The 24,263-nt window shown below is 38.4% G+C and overlaps 1 protein-coding gene across 2 annotated transcripts in view; it reads right to left on the bottom strand.

The window, feature by feature from the left end:
* Positions 1–24,263, bottom strand: part of LOC128203635 (DNA-dependent protein kinase catalytic subunit-like) — a 106,869-nt gene that overhangs the window by 72,523 nt on the left and 10,083 nt on the right. For both annotated transcript variants that reach the window (XM_052905138.1, XM_052905147.1), the window contains exons 6-21: positions 24,043–24,155; positions 17,684–17,783; positions 16,827–16,978; positions 15,717–15,809; positions 12,331–12,393; positions 11,705–11,800; positions 9,680–9,762; positions 8,156–8,409; positions 6,179–6,333; positions 5,577–5,705; positions 3,369–3,490; positions 3,094–3,177; positions 2,618–2,693; positions 2,222–2,326; positions 1,717–1,836; positions 1,335–1,491 (exon numbers count right to left, since the gene is read on the bottom strand). In XM_052905138.1, coding sequence (XP_052761098.1) covers positions 1,335–1,491; positions 1,717–1,836; positions 2,222–2,326; positions 2,618–2,693; positions 3,094–3,177; positions 3,369–3,490; positions 5,577–5,705; positions 6,179–6,333; positions 8,156–8,409; positions 9,680–9,762; positions 11,705–11,800; positions 12,331–12,393; positions 15,717–15,809; positions 16,827–16,978; positions 17,684–17,783; positions 24,043–24,155 — 1,902 coding nt within the window. The remainder of the gene's footprint in view (positions 1–1,334; positions 1,492–1,716; positions 1,837–2,221; positions 2,327–2,617; positions 2,694–3,093; positions 3,178–3,368; positions 3,491–5,576; positions 5,706–6,178; positions 6,334–8,155; positions 8,410–9,679; positions 9,763–11,704; positions 11,801–12,330; positions 12,394–15,716; positions 15,810–16,826; positions 16,979–17,683; positions 17,784–24,042; positions 24,156–24,263) is intronic.

Here is a 24,263-nt window from a genome sequence, read left to right as displayed (position 1 = left end):
TGCAAAGGTTCTCAGTATAGCCATGAAACTGCTGTTATTTTCGGTGTGTCCGCGTAATGGTATATTTTGCTTTGCACAAAGCACAATTACTTCGATAATTCTGGACAATATGTATTGATTTTTGTTTACCGATTCTTTCGCACTGGTGGATACCGTTTTGTTTATCGATTCACATTTTCGGACAAGATATCCATATAGCCTTCAGCACGAACAGATGCATCAAGATGGGATTTTTCAACTGCATGACGTTTAATTAGCATGGAAATATTCTTCCAATCACATGTGCCGGCTGTAAAAGTTATCTCTCGGCCGTCTATGCCTCCGAACAAACAGCAGTTCACACAAAAGACAGCATCCTTTGTCATGGAGTACCTCAACCATGGTGTTTCCATTAACCGTTTTCCGCTGAGTTTTCGCAGAATACTATTTGTTTCAAATGCCCTGGAAAAGAAAATACAATAATAAATATTTGTATTTAAAATTAAAATTGTTACAAGACAAAAAATAAGTAATTTTTTTTTTAGCCGGACCGGGAATCGAACGCGTTATTTCCGGATGCCAGGCGAGCACTGATCCTCAACGCTATTGTCTCAGTGTGGATTAATAATTTAAACCAATACACAAATTAAACATTAAAGCCACATATTTCCAGTACAAAAAAATACAGTCACTGCTTTACGTAGTAAATCTATGTAACTGGTTTAGATAGTAAATGTATCTAAACTGGTTTACATTTTTATTTCTTACTGACAGGACAATTCCACTTTAAAAAATATACTGGTCTGTAAGTTACAGTACTGAGCACACAATTTAATAAGACTAAAGTAAAAGACTGACCATGTTGGAAATGGGAACTGAAGACATGATGGCCAGGTTCCATTTAATAACTTTTGTTTGGTGTCTTCATCTACAGGGGGTAAGGTAAGACATCCGATATCCGGATACGTTGGAACTTTTTCGGCCATGATGACCTCTGTCAGGCTCTTGGTCTGTTTACAGTTCAAAGAAAAAGCGCCCACCAAACATTGTTTGAAATGTTTAAAAGACGGAACTTTCCAAAACGCGGCCGGTCAAAACTTTTGAATATGCGGGCTCCAGTCGTTCGAAATCTTCCTTGGGGTGTACAGTATAGAAAATAAATCATTCCATACGTGTAGATTCCGACGAATCAATCACTGTCTATTCTTGGCAAATCTTGTTTCTGGTGTTCCATTTACCCCTACCCCCTCCGATTTTTATTGCATTTTTGGCATTTTTATTTTTTTGACTTTCTGGGGCAATGTGTAGGCCGCGGCCTACAGGGTCTATAGGAAGCTACGCCCCTGAATAAATACCTTGTTCAGTAGTTTTAAGGAAGCTGTCAAGGCAGGGAAGAATGCTAGGGTAATGTTTTTCCATCACAGAGTACGGAAGTGTTCTAGACCACACCTCTAGTGCATCCATGGCAACATTGGCTAGGGGAAGGTAGCTCAGACCAATCTTCAAGGTCACCTGGAAAAAAGTACCATTTTGTAACATTCAGAGTTTGTGTTTACCATAGCTCATTTTCTGGGTGAGGAATCATGCGACTTCAAAGGAGCTCTCACATGGGTCACCACGTGTCACAATCGATGTAAACAAACAAGTAAGTGACATTAACTTCTGCATTACTTTTTAACAGAAAAGATATGAAAATATTTCTTGGCCTTTACAGACTATGCTATGTTACAATTATACCTGTATTGCTGCGACCACATCGTTCATCTGGTCTGATATGATGGGTGTGGGTAGAGACAGGATGAAGATGAGGCAGGCAGCCAACAACTCATCCCGGTACTGCTTCATACGAACCAAAACCTGTGGTTCAAAATAGATTGACTAGCATTTTCCTTTTGATGAACTGTTGCTGAATTGAAATTGTTTGAATAACAAAACAGTAACAACTGAAACTTGTGAAAGAGGCCCTCATTGACTGCAATCATTTTCTATCTATTATTTAAAGATTTGTTTATTTATTTATTTTAATCTGAGCATTTTCTTGAATGTCTTTATTTGTTCATAACAAAGCCTAGAAATCTTAAAATCTGCCTAGTGATATTAGTGTCTGCCTAGTGATCTAAGTGTCTGCCTTGTTATATAATAAGTGGATCTAGTGGATCTTGTTGCCTCGCAAACTGGATCCCTATTCTGACATTAACCCACAAAGTCTACTGAAGCTTAAATCAAATGAGAAGAAACAAACCTCAGCAGAGAATTTCTTCACCAGGAGGAAGCATGTGGTCATATCAGGGCTGTCCTGGCTCACTTCCATCTTCTCACCTTTCTCAGTATCACCATCGTCTTGGGTCTGTCAGAAATGAAGCACAAACACATCAACAATACTGTAAAATAACTGATAATTTCTTGACGACTATAAGGGTAGCTGTATCCCGTTGGTTCTTGCCAAATTTTATCATCTCATTTCCCAGTATTCTCAATCTTGCTTAATAATTTTGAGGATTAAAATTCCCGCTAAATAATTCTTTAGCAAAAAAATAAATTGTGAATAAAATACAACGTTAAATGAAGGCAAACTTCATTTGTAGTTTCGTATTTTAACCCACTGGTCCAAATTTCTTTTAAAATGGGCGTGGTTTACCTGGAAAAAGTGGAGTTTGTTGGCAATCTTCATACACACTGAGAGGAGCTTGTACAGACCGCTGGCTAATGGGTGGCTGAAAGAACCAAACATGCAATTTAAAACAAGATTACGAAGGAGCGAACATCAGTGCTTGTCTGTTTGTTTTTAGTCGAACAAGGGACATTGAAACCGGAGTTGCGTGCTTTGCTGCTCATGTGCCTTTGGCAACATGTGTACCAACTTTCATTGAAATTTTTTTAAGTTATGCCCTATGTTGAGTTTTTTAAAGGCCATGACAATACCTCTACCTTTTTTCTTCAATAACAGCCTAAAACTTACTAATGAATGTTTCATATTCAATTCAATTCGCAAGTCTTTACATGTATCATATCAGTAAATGCTTGTACAATTTACACATGATCATTTCAGGGCTGTGAAGAGCAGAAATACGAAAACATGTATTTCAGTTTTTTTATAATACATAATGTACTCACTCAGTAGACAGCAGAATGAGCCTGTGGGAGACTGGCAGGATCCATGTCTCAAACAGTTGGTAATGCTTCATTGGCAACAAGTCACTGAAAGGGTAAAAAAACACATCTATGGCCTGAAGCCACAACCGGTGATCAAAGGGGTTTAGACAAAAAAGTGTTCTTTGTTTTTATATTCAATTAAAATACAATCATGAGATTGTAAATATATGAAAAGAAAGCATTTTTCTTATTTTTATTCAGTTTTTCCTTCATCTTCTGTATCATCCCTAACTTACTTGCAGAAGTCAACAAGATTGATGAAGATTTGAAAGTCCCGAGGTCTTCGGGCCTGTACACCATGTAGAGGGTCAGCACTGGTCTCCTCTGCATCCTCCGTAACACCCGAGCCTTCATCAGACTACATGAAATTAAAAATTATTCTAGACACACTGTAGAAGATCGTGCTGGTCCCCTCATCATTCTCCATAACACAGGAGCCTTTTGATTACTTCAGGTGACAAAAAAACATAAAGATAAATACACTATAGGTATAATTATTGTATTATGTGATGCATACATGCCATATCCCCCGGAGGGGGATAAAATCCCCCGGAATTTCGACCCATCCCCCGGTCTCCCGGAGGGGGATGAAAATCCCCCGGAATTAAAGTGTTTAAAATTACGCAAATTTATCACAGGGTTTAATTATATATGCCTGTTTACAGTTATAATGCCCTTCCTGTCTTGAAGCTTAATTGGATTATCAACTGATGGTGTGTTTTAACAACACCTATTGGGTGACACTTAATAAATCAGCAGGGCACATTTCATGTATTGTTTTGATTGAAACTGACAGAATTTGCGTAAGAAATGTCAATTAGACTGGTCAGATAAAAGGACGATTTTCATTGGTTAAAACTATAATTTTTATCCAATCAGAGAGGATGTAACAAATTAAAGCGTTCTTCATAACATGTGTCATTGTCATCAAAAGGATTGATAATTAAAATGTGACAGTAAATTATTCATTAAAGAAAAGGATTATTATAACTAATAGACAATGCTGTTCTTTGTTATGCCTCACTAATATGTTTACATACATGACATTGACATATGTTTACATACATGACATTGACCTTCATCGCAAATATCGGAAAATAACAGAACTTCCAGAAGAGAAACTGAAAGTAGACAATTCGGATGAAATGACTTTTATTTATTTATTATGGTGGTGATGTTTTTATTTTTTGACCAATGCCAAAAGAAGATATGTTTATGAACTTAAACAATAAATTATGCATTTGCTTTTTATCAGAAGCAAACAAATCTGACTATTTGGGAACTGAAATGAAAAATATTGATAATTCATTCCATTCTCTCTAATAGTCTGAAAGTCATCATTTATGATCATAGGCAGCAGATTTTGTATCCAATTTTAGAGGAAGGTAAGCCCATTAAATTGTCTCTGAAACATATTTTTCTGTGAAGTATTCTATTTTGCAAGTGAGTGATTTTATTATGCAATATGGTTGTGTCTCATAAAAATATAGATGAAGTGCTGGAAAAAGGGGTAAACAAGGTGAATTGGCATGTGTGTCATGCCCGTAATGCTACATGGCAATGATGAAAATCCCCTGGTATGTGACCAAAATCCCCTTAAATTCTGGACATAATCCCCTCAGGAGCCTTTCAAAATTATGGCAATTTGTTTTTTTTCGTACTTGCGTCTTAAAATACTTTGAAATTTTGCTGAATTAGATCTGCTAAAAAATCCCCCTGAATACTACCAAAATCCCCCTGAATTTTCAGACTTTTGAACAAATCCCCCTGAATGGTCTCCAGAAAATATGGCATGTATGGTGATGCCTGAAAAAAGTTTTTTTATATCAAGTTATCCAGATACGTAAACTCTTCTGGTGGGAGGACAAAACTAACTCTACTACCACTCTACCGATTTCCTGATGAAATCTACCGCTTTTAGATAAAAAATAAGGGTTCAAAAGAGTTTTTCCTAAAAAGGGACATAAACTGCAGTCATAACCAGTAACCACAAAGTAACAACAGCCCTGTCTTTATAACACATGTATCATATGTTCACTTTTCTAATGTGAATGCTGAGAAGTAATACTATTATGTCGACATATCCCATCCCCCTGAAGTGGCATAAATGTTAAGTTTCAGCATTTACAGTATGGAAGTTATGATCTTCCCAAAAATGTAACCAATGATAATTTTGATTGAAACAAAAGAATAGGGCAAGTGTGGTCTAGTAATATATAGGTGTTTGACCCTTACCCTAGGTTCATTCCCAACAAGGGCTAATGGCCTCTCAACATAAACACCAGTATACGTTTCTACTATTAGCCCTCTCAACATAAACACCAGTATACGTTTCTACTAAGAGAGTGACTTTATATAAGCTACCGCTATTACCTTTCATCAAAATTAAGGTTAAATAAGTAAGTATACATTTAAAGCAACATCAACAAGATTACCGTACATACCCCATCCCCTGAACTGGCAGCCAGGTCTAGTTTGTCCAACATTTTCAATATTGCAGTAATTATCTCCCCATAAATGGCTTCTGTCAGCTGCAGTCTCGTCTCGAGGCTGATGTCAGCAGCTGCAAACTCCTAACAACGAGGATTGAAAAGGTTTATTACCGGTATTTTACATGTCAGGGAAGACATCAAAAATATACTGTAAGGCTTATCACACCATAAAATGTCTGTAAATTAGGAAAGTATTTGTGCTTTGTTTTCTTCTCTAAAAATCTTTATTATTTCTTCTCTTCCGAATTTTTTTAATTAGACTAAAGTTTGAAAGGGTATATAAATAAGACTGACTAAATGCAGATATTAATCTTTGTTATGTTGAGGTTTCACAAATAATGAAGACAACATTAACTGAAAATAAACATAATTCATTGAATCAGATGTGTTGACTGTCAGCAGGCTCCCATATTTTTTTAGCAAGGTCACCATGACCGTCAATTAACCTCTGATCCCAGAATCAACTATGATGTCAGACAAAATAACCCCTATGTGTATGCTATGCTTTGAAGACCACACAAAGAGTAGTCAATGCAAAACAAATGCACATCAACCTTGATGTTTGGTGCATCAAGAAGTCCTGCCCATGTCTCCATGAAGTCTTTGTAAGTGATTTTTCTCTCAAGCCCTACATCTGTAGTTCCTTCCCCTTCCTCTTCACTCTCCAGTACAGGTGTGTGGGAGAAAGTACGCAACAGGCTCTGGTATACTGGAATAGTTAAAGGACTGTAATATGAGGTGTTTTTAATGGTCCATAGCAACCCTTGTACATGATTTTCCTTTCTGACCCAATAACCTCCACTTCCTCTTCACAGATCATAAGACTGGTCTTGACTGACCCAATAACCTCCACTTTCTCTTCACAGATCATAAGACTGGTCTTCACTGATCTGACTGTTTTTCTAGTACCGTAAATGACTGGGTATTAGACGCACTTTTTTCCCTCAGATTTTGATGCAAAAAAATGCCTGCGTATAATACCCAGTAACAATTTTTTGAACTTTTTTTCAATTTCAAGCCGAGAGTTTGTTTAGATTTATGTAGAAAGGGATGTTACTCGCGTCATATTGATCGAGTATATACGGGTTAAAACGGCAGTTGAAGATCGGGATACGGTATATCGTAAGACGTTTTTAATTTCAACAAAAATATTTTTCGATTAAAGTTACCGTAATTCACCTACTAAGAGTTTGGACACTCTTAATATTTAGACACCCATAATTATTTCCCAAAATAATTTATTTTGCGTACCTAATATACGGACACCCAAAGGACATCAATCATAACTTTCATAGTTACCAAGTTTCACAGACGAAGATTATTGATTTTTATCTTTACAATGCCTGGCTAGATTACCTAACCGTATACACCACTGTGACAATTTAATTAGTTACTACCCATCCTAAACGATTTATTGCCTGTTGAAAAGGAAGTGTGATATATTTATTTGAGGATTAAACAAACAACAAAGGCAATCAAAGGATTAAGAAAACATCGACATGGCATGTTTGTAAAACGATCTGCCAATAAGCTTTCAAACTTGTACCACACTTATAGACTATATGAAGCAATAATCGTACAGTTATACATTAATCCTGCATAGCAATGTCCATGCTCTCCACGAGATCCTCGTGGGTATAACTGTAAGTTATGTGACGTCACACAGTGTGACTCTTTGATCTGAAGCCGATAGAATGTGTTATTTCAGTTCAGTGCATGTATAAAATTGTGTTTTAATTTACTTGATGAAGGATTTACACTTATAGGCGTAATAAATAAGTTTATGACCATTGATTACTACGGATAAATTAATAAGTGGTAAAAAGCAAACATGAAGAAAAAAGGCAGGTTAAACAAACATGTAAATAAAATTTAAAAATGATAATTTTCTATGTATTCGGAGAGCGAAAAAAATAATTAATTTATGGTGTCCAAACTCTTGTGAATTACGGTATTCAATATTATTTTGAATAATAAATTGAATTAAACAATAATCAAACTTACATATAAAAAAGCAAAGTTGGGCACTGTCAAAATATTTTTTGCATAACATAACTTCATTATCGACAGTATGGTTGTATGGTTTTAAAGATAACCATCGCCATTTTCACGAAAACATTTCTTTTTTGTCACTGTCAACAAACATGGTGGCTGAAAAAGCTGGACGATTTTGACATTTTTTCTATGCGTCTTTTAACCAAAAACATAGATTAAAAGTTTTTTTCTCAGACTTTTCACAGATTTTTTTCCCTGCGTCTAATACCCCCTATCGTCTTATACCCAGTCATTTACGGTATTTTATTAATTTGTGTCCCAGAGACAATCCTTTGCACTCTGCTTCTTACCTCATGTAAGAATGAGTTCTTACACATTTGGAGTATATCTTATGCATGTTACATTCTAAATCTTCTCAAGTGGGCTCAAGGAAAACATTGCAGGCAGGCTTGGCAGGTTTGCCGAGATAGTCCTGGCAAGTTAAATATAGATTTGTTCAGAAACAACAATAATAACTTAAACATTAGGTAACTCACCAAAGCCTGACAACACTTGACTAAATGTTGTCCATTTCGGCATAAGGGCCAACAGCAATGCAAGAATCGCCCGAACGCACAGGAAGTGCTTTTTGGTGTGAATGTTGGGGACATTTTCCAGCATAAGGACCAGCAGGGCTTCCAGGGAACCGGCCTGTGTTTCCATGACATTGTCAACTTCCTGCACGATACTGGCAAGTGACTCAAGGTAGCTTGCCAGATTGTGGAGCTTGTTGTCAAAGTCATCTGTTTTTCTGTGAAAAAAAGACATGCTAGTTTACATTGATTAACATGAACATACATTTTACCTCTATTTAGCATAAAGACATGCTAGTTCATGTTTATTAACATGAACATATATTTTACCTCTGTTTTGCATACAGAGCAAATGATGATAAAAAATCTTCTCTTTAAAAGCTTCATCTTCTCTTTAAAAGCTTTGTCTTCTCTATAAAAGCTGGTCTTTTGTTGAAAAGCTTTGTCTTTTCCAACAAATATTGGCCAACTTAAGCTTTTTATGTAAAAGACAAAGCTTTTATTTAAGAAACTATGGCTTAATCAGAAAGACAAAGCTTTTTCAAAAGACAATGGTTCAGCGAAGCTTTTTTACAAAAAGCAAACCTTACATAAATAAATGCAGCTTTCGCAAAGCTTTTCAAGAGGAGAAAAAGCTCAGCTTTAGCGCAAAGAAAAAGCTTCGCTAAAGCTGTGCTTTTTATGAAGCTTCATTTTAATTTGCACGGGTATCAGAAAAATAAAGCTATTGCAAATTACTTGTAAACAAATGCATGATGAAACAGTCAACAGAAGTGGACTGTTATTCATTTAAATAGAACAAATACAACTCAAACAGTTGTCTAAGATCTTGTCAGGAATACTGTAGATCAGAAGTGTATCTGTGAAACTTCAAAAGCAATAGGGTTTTGAAAGTTTACAACAATAACATTAACAATTAACAATGTAGTTAGCGCTAACAATGTGCCATGGGTGTAGTGGTACCTTATGTTTTAACAGGTTTATGCAATGTTTTAACAGGTTTATTGCAATGTTTGTATGCATCCATATTCATTCTGTTATAAAAACAACTGCATGGCAACAATAACACTTGGGTTTATAACTAGTAAGATACTTTGAGGTTCATAGTAAGCTATGCCAAGAACTGAACTTGGTACTAGACTTCAGTAAGTGGTAGAAAAGTCAATGTTACTGAGTGTAACAATTATTTTTATTTAAAACAAGATTGCCGCCAAGCCAACATTTGTCTGTTGTTTTCTTCATTCAGTCAAAAAAGGGGCATAACTCAATCATTATTAAAATCAATGTTGAATATCTTGAATGTTTATTTTGGTAATGGCCTAATTAGTGTTTTTCTGACTACTTGAAAGCCATGACCATACCTCAATTTTTTTTTCGTAAAACAGGCAAGCTTGAAAATTACAATTTCCAAGACTCATACAACTTAGGTGGACAAATACTACCTAGTTCCGGCATGTGTGCATAATGAAAACTTATATTAACACCTACCTGACAAACTGCTGTTCAGTTTTTGTCATCATCTCCACAAACATGAACTGGACATCCTTGGGTGTCATGTAACCTCTACATGGCTGGAAGTAACACACGTAACATGATCTATCTGGGCCAGAAGTAACACACGTAACATGATCTATCTGGGCCAGAAGTAACACACGTAACATGATCTATCTGGGCCAGAAGTAACACACGTAACATGATCTATCTGGGCCAGAAGTAACACACGTAACATGATCTATCTGGGCCTGAAGTAATACACGTAACATGATCTATCTGGGCCAGAAGTAACACACGTAACATGATCTATCTGGGCCAGAAGTAACACACGTAACATGATCTATCTGGGCCAGAAGTAACACACGTAACATGATCTATCTGGGCCAGAAGTAATACACATAACATGATCTATCTGGGCCAGAAGTAACACACGTAACATGATCTATCTGGGCCAGAAGTAACACACGTAACATGATCTATCTGGGCCAGAAGTAACACACGTAACATGATCTACTGAGTTAGAAGAATATGTCCACCTTGACAATTAAAATTAGTATGTTTTTTAACAGTGAAATATTAATACTTGCTCTATAAATGGTGAATAAATACATTCAAACGTAAATTTTAATATATCAATCCATGCATTATTCAAGTTGTTAGCTCATCAGACTCGGAATCAGAAGGTACCAAACACCAGGTTCAACCCCCACCCGAAGCTTCATCTATGACATTTTCTGGTTATCACCCAGGAATGGTAAACAGATCTTTATCAAATGTACATTGTAGATTTTAAATGAGTCCTTTTGTTTGTCACTATAACCTCTTCAGATCTTATATTACCTGTTTATCATTGCTTCGTTAAATAAATCCAAACTTTTACTTCTCATACTGCAGTTGTCAATTTTTTGTCACTGATATTTTCATTTTACAATGGTAAACATTTGTATTTCATGTTTAAAACAGCTCTTTAGTTTTCAGAACATGAAAACTTAAACAAGAGCCGTCGTAAGACAGCGCGCTCAACTACGCCACTTTGACTTAGAATACAATAACGATGTAATAATACCAAGTTTGGTCTCTTTATGTCAAACCTAACTAAAATTATTCAATACATAAGGTGACTTTGATGCTGCCCTCCCACCAGCCCGCCCAAACAATGACGCAAGTCAATCAAATAACTTGATTTCCCATTATGAAAATGTGGTTAAGAATATACAAATATGCCTTTCAAAGGAAATTAAAAAAAAATCAAAAAAATCAAGGGCCATAATTTGTATTTAGGCTTAAAACGGAGTTATGTTTCCTGTTGTAAGATGGTCGTTAATAACTTTGAATTTTATTAAGTGCATTTAATGAACGGTATAGAAGTTTTTTTTATTAAAATCCCAACTTGCCCTTTACTTTTACTTGCCTAAAACTTTAACCTAAGTCAATCAGGGGCCATAACTTGTATTAAGGATATGGAGTTATGTAACCCTTATGGGTGATGGTCCTGAACAATTGTGTGAAGTATTAAGTCAATTAAATGAATGGTATTGGAGTTTTAAGTGAAAATCCCAACTTGCCCTTAAACTTTAACCTGCCCTAAAACTTTAACCTAAGTCAATCAGGGGCCATAACTTGTATTTAGGATAATATGGAGTTATGTAACCTCATTGTGTGATGGTCCTGAACAACTGTGTGAAGTAATAGAAGTTATTAATAAATATTCCAACTTGCCCTAAAACTTTAACCTAAGTTCCATAGTCAATCAGGGGCCATAATCTGTGTAAAGAATAATATGGAGTTATCTAACCTCATCATGTGATGGCCCTGAACAACTGCGTGAAGTATTTAGTCAATTGAATGTAGGGTATTGGACTTATAAGTGAAAATCCCAACTTGCCCTAAAACTTTAACCGGACGCCGATGCCACCGCTGGGGCGAGTAGTATAGCCTACCTATTCTTCGAATAGTCGAGCTGACAAGTTAAAACAAAATATAACATTGTTGGTACATTGTTTTAAGCCATCAACTTACAGCAGCCAGCATGCCATATCCCTTGATGGCGAGAGAAAGTTCCTTGGCTGATGATTTGTCACTGTGCATGATTTCTCGGAATGCTATCAGGTAGAACTGAAATAGTCAATGTATGACGTACATGTATGTAACTAAACATATTAATAATTTGTTGTGGCATAAGGCTAAACTTTATCAACTTACTGAAGTGACATTGTTATACAAATAACTTTATCCAGCATTAAATCAAAATTATGCACAACTGTATATATTGCAGAATTAAAGCAGTATGCTGTTTCATTAAAGGCTCTTGGTGGCAACTTCAAAAATATAAAATCTATGAGAACTCACATCTATGACAACTAAGTAATTCTGTTTCACTCCATTCACTTTCTTTTTTTTTAAGTTAAAAACTGGCTTAAGGCATAACTTAAGCTTAGTTTACACAAATATATATATATTGCTGAACAATGAAAATTCTAAACATAGATCATTTTAAATTAGGACTATGATTTTTAATGAAACAGCCCATGATTTTGCCAAAAATACTGATAATAAGATTTAATTTATCAACAAAAACTAAAAATCTGAAGAAAACCTTTAACTTCTTAATAATATTACATGCTGTTTGTTGATGAGTAAGTTACCTTAAACGTTTTCTTCCCCTGGTCGTCTCCGCTTTTGGCCTTGGATTTCAACATATCACACACCTACAAAATCAATTTCAAAATTAGCAATTTGTATGACCTCAACCTCAGAGAAAGATGATGAGTACATACTGTGCAGATAAAAACAATCATTCATTTTCTATAATATATATTCTAATCTTGAGCGCGATTTTTTTTCCTCCAAAATTTGATTATGGTTTATCTCTCGAAAGATACCATAAACTTTATGTCACACAACAGGGGTAATTAACAACCACACCCCAAGTGGATGCTTACGCTCACATATTTTATAAATCAATCAAGAGGGATAACTTGACAATTAAAGCCAGAATTAAAGGCCTTGCAACACCGTTGTAAAAAGTATTATTTTTTTAAAGGTGAAGGTTATAAAAAAAATTTGCCAACACCAAAAATGACACCAATCAAAATAACTCAATAATAATTTGTTTTCTTTGAAACTGGGACAAGCTGAAATTTATACCCAAACATCTTGCGCTGTGCATACTTTTTCAAATATCATTAAGATTATATTCACCCTCCTGTGTGAGGAAGGCCTGTACAGATTATAGTGGACACAATGTCCTCTAGTGCAGAACATAATCCCCGACTCCTAACCCACTGTACAGATTCTTTCAGACACCTACCCACACTAACCCCTAGTTCACACAACATTCTCTGACTCCTAACCCTCTGTACAGATTCTACTAGACACCTACCCACACTAACCCCTAGTTCACACAACATTCCCTGACTCCTAACCCACTGTACAGATTCTATCAGACACCTACCCACACTAACCCCTAGTTCACACAACATTCCCGGACTCCTAACCCACTGTACAGATTCTACCAGACACCTACCCACACTAACCCCTAGTTCACACAACATTCCCTGACTCCTTACCCACTGTACAGATTCTACCAGACACCTACCCACACTAACCCCTAGTTCACACAACATTCCCTGACTCCTAACCCACTGTACAGATTCTACCAGACACCTACCCACACTAAACCCCTAGTTCACACAACATTCCCTGACTCCTAACCCACTGTACAGATTCTACCAGACACCTACCCACACTAACCCCTAGTTCACACAACATTCCCTGACTCCTAACCCACTGTACAGATTCTACCAGACACCTACCCACACTAACCCCTAGTTCACACAACATTCCCTGACTCCTTACCCACTGTACAGATTCTACCAGACACCTACCCACACTAACCCCTAGTTCACACAGCATTCTCTGACTCCTAACCCACTGTACAGATTCTACCAGACACCTACCCCCACTAACCCCTAGTTCACACAGCATTCTCTGACTCCTAACCCACTGTACAGATTCTACCAGACACCTACCCACACTAACCCCTAGTTCACACAACATTCCCTGACTCCTAACCCACTGTACAGATTCTACCAGACACCTACCCCCACTAACCCCTAGTTCACACAGCATTCTCTGACTCCTAACCCACTGTACAGATTCTACCAGACACCTACCCACACCAACCCCTAGTTCACACAACATTCCCTGACTCCTAACCCACTGTACAGATTCTACCAGACACCTACCCACACTAACCCCTAGTTCACACAACATTCCCTGACTCCTAACCCAATGTACAGATTCTACCAGACACCTACCCACACTAACCCCTAGTTCACACAACATTCCCTGACTCCTAACCCACTGTACAGATTCTACCAGACACCTACCCACACTAACCCCTAGTTCACACAACACTCCCTGACTCCTAACCCACTGTACAGATTCTACCAGACACCTACCCACACTAACCCCTAGTTCACACAACACTCCCTGACTCCTAACCCACTGTACAGATTCTACCAGACACCTACCCACACTAACCCCTAGTTCACACAACATTCTCTGACTCCTTACCCACTCTACAGATTCTACCAGACACCTACCCACACTAACCCCTAGTTCACACAACATTCTCTGACTCCTTACCCACTCTACAGATTCTACCAGACACCTACCCACACTAACCCCTAGTTCATACAACTTTCCCGGACTCCTAACCCACTGTACAGTTTCTACCAGACACCTACCCACACTAACCCCTAGTTCACACAACATTCTCTGACTCCTAGCCCACTGTACAGATTCTACCAGACACCTACCCCCACTAACCCCTAGTTCACACAGCATTCTCTGACTCCTAACCCACTGTACAGATTCTACCAGACACCTACCCACACTAACCCCTAGTTCACACAACATTCTCTGACTCCTAACCCACTGTACAGATTCTACCAGACACCTACCCACACTAACCCCTAGTTCACACAACATTCTCTGACTCCTAACCCACTGTACAGATTCTACCAGACACCTACCCACACTAACCCCTAGTTCACACAACATTCCCGGACTCCTAACCCACTGTACAGATTCTACCAGACACCTACCCACACTAACACCTAGTTCACACAACATTCTCTGACTCCTTACCCACTGTACAGATTCTACCAGACACCTACCCACACTAACCCCTAGTTCACACAACATTCCCTGACTCCTTACCCACTGTACAGATTTTACCAGACACCTACCCACACTAACCCCTAGTTCACACAACATTCCCTGACTCCTAACCCACTGTACAGATTCTACCAGACACCTACCCACACTAACCCCTAGTTCATACAACATTTCCGGACTCCTAACCCACTGTACAGATTCTACCAGACACCTACCCACACTAACCCCTAGTTCACACAACATTCCCTGACTCCTTACCCACTGTACAGATTCTACCAGACACCTACCCACACTAACCCCTAGTTCACACAACATTCCCTGACTCCTAACCCACTGTACAGATTCTACCAGACACCTACCCACACTAACCCCTAGTTCACACAACATTCCCTGACTCCTAACCCACTGTACAGATTCTACCAGACACCTACCCACACTAACACCTAGTTCACACAACATTCTCTGACTCCTAACCCACTGTACAGATTCTACCAGACACCTACCCACACTAACCCCTAGTTCACACAACATTCCCTGACTCCTAACCCACTGTACAGATTCTACCAGACACCTACCCACACTAACCCCTAGTTCACACAACATTCCCTGACTCGTAACCAGCTGTACAGTTTCTACCAGACACCTACCCACACTAACCCCTAGTTCACACCACATTCTCTGACTCCTTACCCACCTGTGTAAAGAAAGCCTCCATCATCCGCATGCCAAGGATCTGTTTGTCATTATTGCAATGTTGGCTCCAGTGTCACAGCCTACTGTACAGATTATAGGGCACACATACTAACACTGACCCACTATACATCACATTTCCTGACCCCTAACCCACCTGTGTTAGGAACGCCTCCATCGCCCGCATTCCAAGGATCTGTATTTCGTGATTGTGGTGTTGGCTCCAGTGACACAGCTTACTGTACAGATTCTGTGCGTATGAAATCCATGTAATGGTATTTGGGAATTTTTTAAACAATAATTTAATTTTCACTTAACCTTAACCAGAATTTCTAAATTGTATCATAATAGGCAATAATTTGCATTATATTTATTTAACTTGATTAAGTAAGTTGGACTGTTGGGTGCACATGTCTAAAGTTTCAAAGCAAAGCAGTATGTGTTTGCTCAGATATTGACTTAAATGTGGTTCCATGCAAAACCGTAACCAAAAGTAATATTATAAAGGGCCATAATTTCCATTTAATGCAAAATAGATTTATCTATTTTTTATTATTTAGTAGGTTGGCTAGTTGGGGACACCTTTCTAAAGTTTCATTGCAAACATGAAGTATTTGCTTTGATATTGACTTAAAAGTGGTTACATGCAAAACCTTAAGCAGAATTTCTAAGTCAAAGAATAAAGGGCCATAATTAGCATTATATGCAAAATGATGTTATCTAACTTGATAAATTAAGTAAATTGGATGGTTGGAAAAACATGTCTTACTTTCAATACAATACATCAAGTTTTTGCTGTCATAAACTCTTAAATATAGTAACATGCAAACCTATGCAAGGTGTGACGCCAACACTAGGGTGATGAGTAGTATAGCTCTCCTTATTCTTTGAATAGTCTAGCTAATAACCTACAAAGGATTTATTTCATATAATTGCTTGAGTCTTCTGGGAGTTATCAGAGACATATGATAACTAGCTTTTCATTGCTTGATGAAACATGTTTTTTAACAAGAAACTTATTTTATTTTTCAGATTTTAGGGTGAAGACGAGGAGCAGTTGCTTAAAAAAATTGTCTTCTTGGTATATTCTGAAAAAAAAGTTTGGTAAATCTGTCGAACATCAATCAATTTGGTGTGGCCTAAATTTTAAATTATATCCAGTCCAGTACTTAAACCAATCGTTTGTGTTTCAGCAAGTCGAATCACAATGTTTTCATTTAAAATATGTTACACATGGAAGCTCCAAATCTGTTTTGCTCAAACTAACCTCATGATCCTCTATAATATATTGGCTAAATTGAGAGGCATGTCTACCAAATATCCTCAGCCCAGCCTTTGGAACATCATATCTGGTAAACTCTATCTTTGAGTCTATAGCATTTCTCGCATATTTGAAGATTTCATAAGCATTCTTGGATCCTAAAATAACAAAAGTCACAATTTTTGTTATTATTAATTTCTAGCCTATTATATGGTTCATGCTTAACAGAATTGAACAAACAGGTCTAGAGCTGTAAACAGTGCATTAGCTTGTTGTTGTATTGCTTGTGTAGTTCTTTTTTTTTGCTTTTATGTTATCTTGGTGTTTTGTTGTAGTTGTTGTTGTGTTTTTGTATGTATATTTATTTATTTTTTTTATGTGTGGGTGTGTGCGGGGGGGGGGGATCAAATATAGGCGCCATTAATTAAGGATTGATTCATATTTCTTATGACTTAATGCATGCTTAGGCCATTGCAAAATCACAAATTTAACATCTGTGAAAAGGATGGATATTTGAAACATCATTTACAATTGGTCAAATGATAATGTGCTTGTTCAGAGTGCAGCAATGCAGAAACAATGATGGCATGAGGCTGATAAATGCTAAATGCAGTTTTTCTCTACAGAAAACACTAGAGCAATGTCAATTTGTATCAATGATTCAGAGAAAAATCTGCAATTGAGAAATTTACAACTCTTCATGAACATGCACTACTGTATGAATACAGTATTCAATATTGATCTGATCCTTAGACATGCCTCAGTGATTCCATTCAGCCTATTGGTCAGCTAAATATACATGCTAATCAAAACATGCATATATGAATATTTATCTGAACTGGTGTTAAAGCTGAATGACCCACCTTCCTCTGCTGACTCTGTGAAGTGTACGAGGCTACAGTGGAGTCCCTCCAGACAACCAGCTATCACAGACATCTCCGGCTTGCGAGTCTTACTGCCCATCTATAGTATAAATAGAGTAAAGGATTGCATTTAAGAGTTAATTGTTAAACTAACAAACAATGAGTACCTGATACACTTTCACTAATAAAACAAGCAAATTCATTGAATTGATTCCCCGCCTGATTGGGCTGTCAAGGAATGGAAATCAATTGTTGATGAAATATATATATGAGTTTGAGTTTGATTGCAACTGTTTGAAATAAAAAAAAATATTGTATATAATGTAACATTTAGAATTGACCAAGAAACCTAGTTTATGACTCCATGTTACCCAGTTCCAAACTAATCTAAGATTTCATCAAGGCAAACATTCTGATCAAGTTTCGTGAAGATTGGTCCAGATATATTGCAAAAAATATAGCCTCTAGAGTGTCCACAAGTTTGTTTTTTTAAGATTTAACTCAGTGATCTCATTTTTGACCCCAAATGACCTACTAGTTTCAAACTATTCCAAGATTTCATCGAGGCATTCTGATTAAGTTTCATAGAAATTAGAGTAGATATATTGCCTCTAGAGTGTTCCAAAGATTTCTGTAAGATATGACCTATTGACCTAGTTTTTGACCCATATGACCCATTTTTAAAACCCAGTCGAAATTTAACCCAAGAGAACATTCTAGCCATGTTTGAACTTAATCAGACCAATCACCACCATAAAATAGTTTCGGACAAGATTTTTAAAAGATTTGACCTAATTTCTTATCACATGTGACCCAGTTTAAAACATGTCCAAGAGCTCATCAAGGAAAACATTCTGATCAAGTTTCATGAATATAAAACCATACATATTGCCTGCCTCTAAGGTGTTTCAAAGATTATTCTAAAATTTGACCTAGTGACCTAATTTTTGACCCCATGTGCCCCACTTTTACAAGTGTTCCATATTTAATAAAGGGGTACATCATGACCAAGTTTGAACATAATCAGACCAATTATTTCCATCTCCGACAAAAAAAATCTAAGATTTGACCTTGTGACCTAATTTTCGCTCATATGTGACCCAGTTTTAAATAAGTCCAAGATTTCATCAAGGAAAACATTCTGATTATGTTTTATGAATATTTGACCATGTATAATGCCTCTAGTATGTTCCAAAGATTTTTCTAAGATTTGACCTACTGACCTAGGTTTTGACCCTATGTGACCCACTTTTTTAAGTGGTTCATATTTCATCAAGGTTTATATCATGACCAATTTTGAACATAACTTGACCAATCATTACCATGATATGCTTACGGGCAATATTTTTCTAAGATTTGAACCTAGTGACCTAATTTTTGATCATATGTGACAATGTTTTATTTACGACTAAGAGTTCATCAAGGAAAACGTTCTGATTAAGTTTTATGAATATTTGACCATGTATAATGCCTCTAGTATGTTTCAAAGATTTTTCTAAGATTTGACATACTGACCTAGTTTTTGACCCCATGTGACCCACTTTTTTAAGTGGTCCAGATTTCTTCAAGGAGTACATCATGACCAATTTTGAACATAACTTGACCAATCATTACCATGATATGGTTCTGGACAAGATTTTTCTAAGATTTGACCTAGTGACCTAATTTTCGATCATGTGACCCAGTCTTATTTGCGACCGAGAGTTCATCAAGGAAAACATTCTGATAAAGTTTCATGAATATTTGACTATGTATAATGCCTCTAGTATGTTATAAAGATTTTTCTAAGATTTGACCTACTGACCTAGTGTTTAACCCCGTGTTACCCACTTTTAAAAGTGGTCGGGATATGATCAAGGGGAACATTCTGACCAATTCCTACCAAGATATGGTACCGGATGGACAGACAGACAGAAGGAATGACGGACGGACAATGCCAAAACAATATCCCCCTCCCGAAATCTTCGATTTGGCGAGGGATAATAATAATCCAGTATTTCATTACTATATTTAACACTTAGCTCAGTAAAGGATTATAATAATTTGTAAAGTAAATTTCGCACATCTAAACACCACACAGCCAAGGCAATTTACTTTTTAAACAAGAGATGTTTGTCAAACATTATGCCCCCCCTGAGCGCCATGTTGTCAGGATTATATGGACAATTGAATGAAATATGCATGACCGAAATGACAGCTGTTTTGTCGCTGACATTGGATGCCGTTGAGGCAGTTTTAAGATTATGACCATTCAAAGTTTGAGGATAGAGTGTGTTATGACCATGACTTTTGACCTCAAAATCCATAGGAGTCATCAGCTGGTCATCAAAAATCTAAATGTTAAGTTTGAGGGCCATGGGTGCAGGCATTGACAAGTTATCACACAGACAAGCTTTTTTCGTTCAAGGTCACTGTAACCATGACCTTTGACTCGATGACCCCTAAAATCATAAGGGGTCATCTACAGGTCAGACACAACTCCAAGTCAAGTTTGAGGGCCATGGGTGCACACATTGTCCAATTATCACTTGAAACATTTTCGCATTCAAGGTCACTGTGAACCTGACCTTTGACCCAATGACTCCTAAAATCAATAAGGGTCATCTCCTGGTCAGGCCCAACTTACATGTCAAGTTTGATGATCATAGATTCAGGCATTGTTGAGATATCACTGGGAGAAGATTTGTTAATTTTTTTGCGTTAAAAGTTACTGTGACCTTGACCTTGGCCTGATGACACCCAAAGTCAAGAGAGGTCATCTACTGGTCAGGCCCAACCTTTATGTCAAGTTTGATGACCATAGGTCCAGGAATTGTCGAGTTTGCTTTCAAGGTCACTGTGACCATGACCTTTGACCCCTTAAATCGATAGGGGTCATCTACTGGTCAGGCCCAACCTCCAAGTCAAGTTTGAGGGCCAGAGGTGCAGGCATTGTCGAGTTATCACTCAGGCAACCTTTTATCGTTCAAAGTCACTGTTACCTTGACCTTTGGCCCAACGACCCCCAAAATAAATAGGGGCCATCAACTGGTCAGGCCCAACCTCCAAGTCAAGTTTGATGGCCATGGGTGCAGGCATTGTCGAGTTATCACTCGGACAACCTTTTACCATTCAAGGTCATTGTGACCTTTACCTTGGCCCGATGACCCCCAAAAACAATAGGGGTCATCTACTGGTCAGGCCCAACCTCCAAGTCAAGTTTGAAGGCCGTAGGTGCAGGCATTATCGAGTAATCACACGGACAACCTTTCACTATTCAAGGTCACTGTGACCTTGACATTTGGCCCAATGACCCATAAAATCAATAGGGGTCATCTATTGGTCAGGCCCAACCTCCAAGTTAAGTTTGAAAGCCATGGGTGCAGGCATTGTCGAGTTATCACTCGGACAACCTTTTACCATTCAAGGTCACTGTGACCTTGACCTTTGGCCCAATGACCCCCAAAAACAATAGGGGTCATCTACTGGTCAGGCCCAACCTGAAAGTTAAGTTTGAGGGCCATGGGTGCAGGCATTGTTGAGTTATCACATGGACAACCTTTTACCATTCAAGGTCACTGTGACCTTGACCTTTGGCCTGATGACCCCCAAAAACAATAGGGGTTATCTACTGGTCAGGCCCAACCTCCAGGTCAATTCTGAGGGCCACGGGTGCAGGCGTTGTCAAGTTATCACTCGGACAACCTTTTACCATTCAAGGTCACTGTTACCTTGACCTTTGACCCAATGAGCCCCAAAAACAATAGGGATCAGCTACTGATCAGGCCCAACCTCCAAGTCAAGAATGAGGCCCATGGGTGCAGGCATTGTCGAGTTATCACTCAGACAACCTTTTACCATTCAAGGTCACTGTGACCTTGACCTTTGGCCCGATGACCCCCAAAAACATAAGGGGTCATCTACTGGTCAGGCCCAACCTTCATGTCAAGTTTAATGACCATACGTCCAGGAATTGTTGAGTTATCAATCGGACAAGCTTTGGTCTACTGACGGACGGACGGACCGACCGACCGACCGACATGCCTGTGCAAAGCAATATACCCCTCTTCTTTGAAGGGGGGCATAAAAATAATAATAACAAGAGATGTTTGTCAAACATTATGCCCCCCCTGAGCGCCATGTTGTCAGGATTAAATGTTCAATTGAATGAAATATGCATGGACCGAAATGACAGCTGATTTGTTGCTGTTTTAAGATTATGACCATTAAAGTGTGAGGATAAAGTGTGTTATGACCGTCATGACCTTTGACTCTATGAACTCAAAATCCAGAGTCATCAGCTGGTCACCAGAAACCTAAATGTCAAGTTTGAGGGCCATGGGTGCAGGCATTGTCAAGTTATCACAAGACAAGTTTTTTTCGTTCAAGGTCACTGTGACCTTGACCTTTGACCTGATGACCCCTTAAATCATAAGGGGTCATCTACAAGTCAGATGCAACTCCAAGTCAAGTTTGAAGGCCATGGGTTCAGGCATTGTTGAGTTATCACTCTGACAACCTTTTACCATTCAAAATCACTGTGACCTTGACCTTTGGCTCTATGAATCCTAAAATCAATAAGGGTGATCTACTGGTCAGGCTTAACATCCATGTCAAGTTTAATGATCATAGGTTCAGGCATTGTTGAGAAATCAGTGGGGGAAGATTTGTTAATTTTTTTGCGTTAAAGGTTACTGTGACATTGACCTTGGCCTGATGACCCCCAAAGTCGATAGGGGTCATCTACTGGGCAGGCCCAACCTTCATGTCAAGTTTGATGACCATAGGTCCAAGAATTGTCGAGTTTGCTTTCAAGGTCACTGTGACCTTGACCTTTGACCCCTAAAATCAATAGGGGTCATCTACTGGCCAGGCCCAACCTCCATGTCAAGTTTGAGGGCCATGGGTGCAGGCTTTGTTGAGTCATCATTTGGACAACCTTTTATCATTCAAGGTCACTGTGACCTTGACCTTTGGCCCAATGACCCCTAAAATTAATAGGGACAATCTTCTGGCCAGGCTCAATCTCCAAATCAAGTTTGAGGGCCATGGGTGCAGGCATTGTTGAGTAATCACTCGGACAACCTTTTACCATTCCAGGTCACTGTGACCTTGACCTTTGGCCAGATGACCCCCAAAAACCATAGGGGTCATCTCCTGGTCAGGCAAATTCTCCAAGTCAAATTTGAGGGCCATGGGTGCAGGCATTGTTGAGTTATCAATCGGACAACCTTTTACCATTCAAGGTCACTGTGACCTTGACCTTTGGCCCAATGACCCCCAAAAACAATAGGGGTCATCTACTGGTCAGGCCCAACCACCAAGTCAAGTTTGAGGGCCATGGGTGCAGGCATTGTTGAGTTATCACATGAACAACCTTTTACCATTAAAGGTCACTGTGACCTTGACCTTTGACCCATTGAGCCAAAAAACCAATAGGGGTCAGCTACTGGTCAGGCCCAACCTCCAAGTCAAGTTTGAGGGCCATGGGTGCAGGCATTGTCACGTTATCACTCGGACAACCTTTTACCATTCAAGGTCACTGTGACCTTGACCTTTGGCCTGATGACCCCCAAAAACAATAGGGGTCAACTACTGGTCAGGCCCAACCTCCATGTCAAGTTTGAGGGCCATGGGTGCAGACATTGTCACGTTATCACTCGGACAACCTTTTACCATTCAAGGTCACTGTGACCTTGACCTTTGGCCTGATGACCCCATAAAACAATAGGGGTCAACTACTGGTCAGGCCCAACCTCTATGTCAAGTTTGAGGGCCATGGGTGCAGGCATTGTTGAGTTATCAGTCGGACAAGCTTTAAAATTATTTTACCATTAAAGGTCACTGTGACCTTGACCTTTGACCCGATGACCCCCAAAATCAATAGGGGTCATCTACTGGTCAGCCCCAACCTTCATGTGAAGTTTGATGACCATACGTCCAGGGATTGTTAAGTTATCACTCGGACAAGCTTTGGTCTACCGACGGACCGACCGACCGACCGACCGACATACCGACATGCCTGTGCAAAGCAATATACCCCTCTTCTTCGAAGGGGGGCATAATTATTGAAAATTTTGCAGATTATCAAATTGACAAGTCAACAAAGCAATTATTGTCGTTGTTGAGCTCACATAGTGAAGGTTTACCATTTAATCCATTGGACAATACAACCATGTGCTTTTATTTATTTATAAAATATAGTCCTATCATCATTCAACTGATTGTTTAGTTGAAATCTGGCGGCTGTTCTTTTTGGAAATACCAATCCAAAATGGAAAGAACATGGATTTACATTTTCTAAGGAGGGCGAGAAGACCTGACTCATATGGTCAACATTCAAAACCAACTAATAGTGCTCTAAACATCAAGGACAATACCTCAGTTTTGAGAGAGCCTAGGTACACAGATATGAGTCTCTCACTGTAGGGCATCATATTCTCCGGATAGACCTCAGCCACCACGCCCAGTAACACATAGATGTTCCCCTTCACTTAAATATGCATACATGTATTGTGGCAAAATCTGCACAACAATACACACAGTAACAAATTGTACATTCATTAAAGATATTAACATCATGTCAACAATAGGACCTGAG

This window comes from Mya arenaria, chromosome 2, assembly GCF_026914265.1.
Source record: "Mya arenaria isolate MELC-2E11 chromosome 2, ASM2691426v1".
Lineage (NCBI taxonomy): Eukaryota > Metazoa > Mollusca > Bivalvia > Myida > Myidae > Mya > Mya arenaria.
This window is presented reverse-complemented; position numbering and strand designations above follow the sequence as displayed.